The sequence below is a fragment of the Ipomoea triloba genome, chromosome 13, assembly GCF_003576645.1.
Source record: "Ipomoea triloba cultivar NCNSP0323 chromosome 13, ASM357664v1".
NCBI lineage: Eukaryota > Viridiplantae > Streptophyta > Magnoliopsida > Solanales > Convolvulaceae > Ipomoea > Ipomoea triloba.
Genome location: NC_044928.1, coordinates 26,155,412 through 26,157,797, shown reverse-complemented (window position 1 = coordinate 26,157,797; position 2,386 = coordinate 26,155,412). Strand labels below are relative to the sequence as shown.

General features: G+C 30.3%; 1 protein-coding gene across 1 annotated transcript in view; it reads left to right on the top strand.

The window, feature by feature from the left end:
- The window catches only part of LOC116000908 (RNA-binding protein Y14A-like), a 3,410-nt gene extending 2,196 nt beyond the window's left edge, over positions 1 to 1,214 (top strand). The window contains exons 3-4 of the mRNA XM_031240778.1: positions 130 to 272; positions 956 to 1,214. Coding sequence (XP_031096638.1) covers positions 130 to 272; positions 956 to 1,001 — 189 coding nt within the window. The 3' untranslated portion in view covers positions 1,002 to 1,214. The remainder of the gene's footprint in view (positions 1 to 129; positions 273 to 955) is intronic.
- The last annotated feature ends 1,172 nt before the right edge of the window (positions 1,215 to 2,386 follow it).

Sequence of the window (2,386 nt, the reverse complement as noted above, 5' to 3'; positions counted from 1 at the left end):
TTTTTTTTTTTTTTTTTTTTTTTTTTTTTTTTTTTTTTTTTTTTTTTTTTTTTTTTTTTTTTTTTTTTTTTTTTTTTTTTTTTTTTTTTTTTTTTTTTTTTTTTTTTTTTTTTTTTTTTTTTTCTGTAGGGCTATGCTCTGGTTGAATATGAGAACTTTGAAGAAGCACAGAAAGCTATAAACGAGATGGATGGAACTGAACTGCTCACTCAAACCATTCATGTTGATTGGGCATTTAGCAAAGGTTCATTCAAGAGGAGGAATGCAAGGAGGTATCATACAAAATGCTTTGTAATTTGGATATAATTTGCATGTGGGAAGATCTTTTTCTGTTTTAAAATCCTAATGTGTGATGAATAGTGCTATTAAATTTTTTAGCTAATATATAAAATAAATTCAAGAAAAAGATGCATGGGCCTAGCAATGACACTGATTTTATCTGCTTTATTGCTGCCTTATTGCCCCTTTGATCTTTGGTCATAGTTTCCACTATCCGTAAGCAGCCACATAGGTTTATCATTTATATGGAACACAACTGATTTTCTATTATTTTGATTTTATGGAGTATAATGTAATTATGTTTTTATAAATGTGTTATTCCGTATTTATTAAAAGAATGGGTATAATAGTCAAAGAACACTTGGGGGTGGGGGCACATCTCAAATTGAGTGTTTGGCATGTGTGGCAAAACTTGGGGCTAAATTGGTTTCTCTTTGGTAGGTCAAATTTAAATACCCTTTGCTTTGTAACAGCCATTGGACAGTGGGGAATGGCAGGCATTCGAGCCCTTTGTCTGCAATTACACTACACTAGAAATAGTGGACAATTATAAATCCTTTCTCCAACTCTTGAAAATCTTCTTTATTCAGTTGCCTACTGTAAATCTGATATCTAGTCACCCCAGGAAGAAAGTGGCAAATACTTCTTCTAATTGAGCATTTTCATGTCTATGCAGATCACCTCGAGGTCATCGTTCAAGAAGTCCAAGGAGGAGATACTAGTTGTGTGAAATGTTTCAAGTAATTGTGGCTAATATTATCGGATTTAGAGAGACTTGATTTTCGAGGAATGCTGATTGGTTTAGTGGTGTTGTTATGTGTATGATGATTACTACACAGAATTTCATTGTATGTACCTTTGGGTTTCCATGGCTTGCTATTTGAGACTAGTGGACGTGGTGCTGTTAATGATGGGTTTCCCTTGTATTGTTCTGATTTTTCTTTTTTAAAATCTTTTTGGAAAATGATACCTGTAATGCTCAGTAAATACCCCATTGACCTGCCCAAGAAAAGATGCAGTCTGGCAAGCCATTTTCTCCGAACCAAATGGGATATTTCTAAGAATGTTGACATGCTGTGCTATTTCTCTCTGTATTGAATGGAGAGGATTAAATGCATTAGGAATCAGACGAAAATTGTTAAATCCCCCATTAAACCAAAACCTTCAGCTCGCACCACCGTAACGGTTGGTTGGAAGAAGCTAAGAAAAGCTAGTTACAACAGAACTACAGGAAAAAAAAAAAAAAAAAAAGCTAGCAAGCTTAAAACTACTACGTAGTATTATATTATGTATATTCTCCTTTTTTATTTCTAAACAGTAAACACAAATTTGCACCATGCATATCAAATTAAGTAAATGAATGAGTGTATGTACTGTTAGCCAGCCTAGTATAGGGGTATAAATGTACTACCTCCGTCCCATTTTGTTTGTCTGATTCGGTAAACGAGGCTTGACTGAAATTATTTTTAATTTAATTTTTCATAATATTAAATTTAGTATTAGTATATAAAATTTATATATTTAGAAACTACATTAAAAGTACTATTAAACACAACAAATCAAATTTAAAAATAATTAAAAATTACTAAAGAAAATAAGCAATGGAGAAAACAGGACAGGTAAAATGGGACAGATGGAGTATAAATGAGCTGATGGAGTTAAAGTTGAATATTCATAAGATTTGACTCAAAAAATCAAAACTTGACTATAATTTTTTAAATTCAATTCAACACAAGTTTGGAGTTATTTCAGCTCGAATTGAATAGAGTTAATAAAGAATTCTTTTCCTATTATTTGTAAAAAAAAAAGTATATTTTAAAATTAAATATATTATAACAACTTTTAGTGTGTGTGTGTGTGTATATATATATAATAAAGATATTAGCTATGTATATTATATTAATATTATGTATAATATTATATTAATAAAAAAATGTTAAATTAGATGTTAGTGATTTATAAAGAGATCATGTTTAGTAAAATTAACTGTTTGTAATTAACTATTAACCTAAAAAAAAAAAATTTTGTGCCGCCTTAACAGCACGAAAGTATTGTTTTTTTCTTAGGACATTTTTGGAAGTACAAAGCTTCTTCTCCCCCCTCCCCC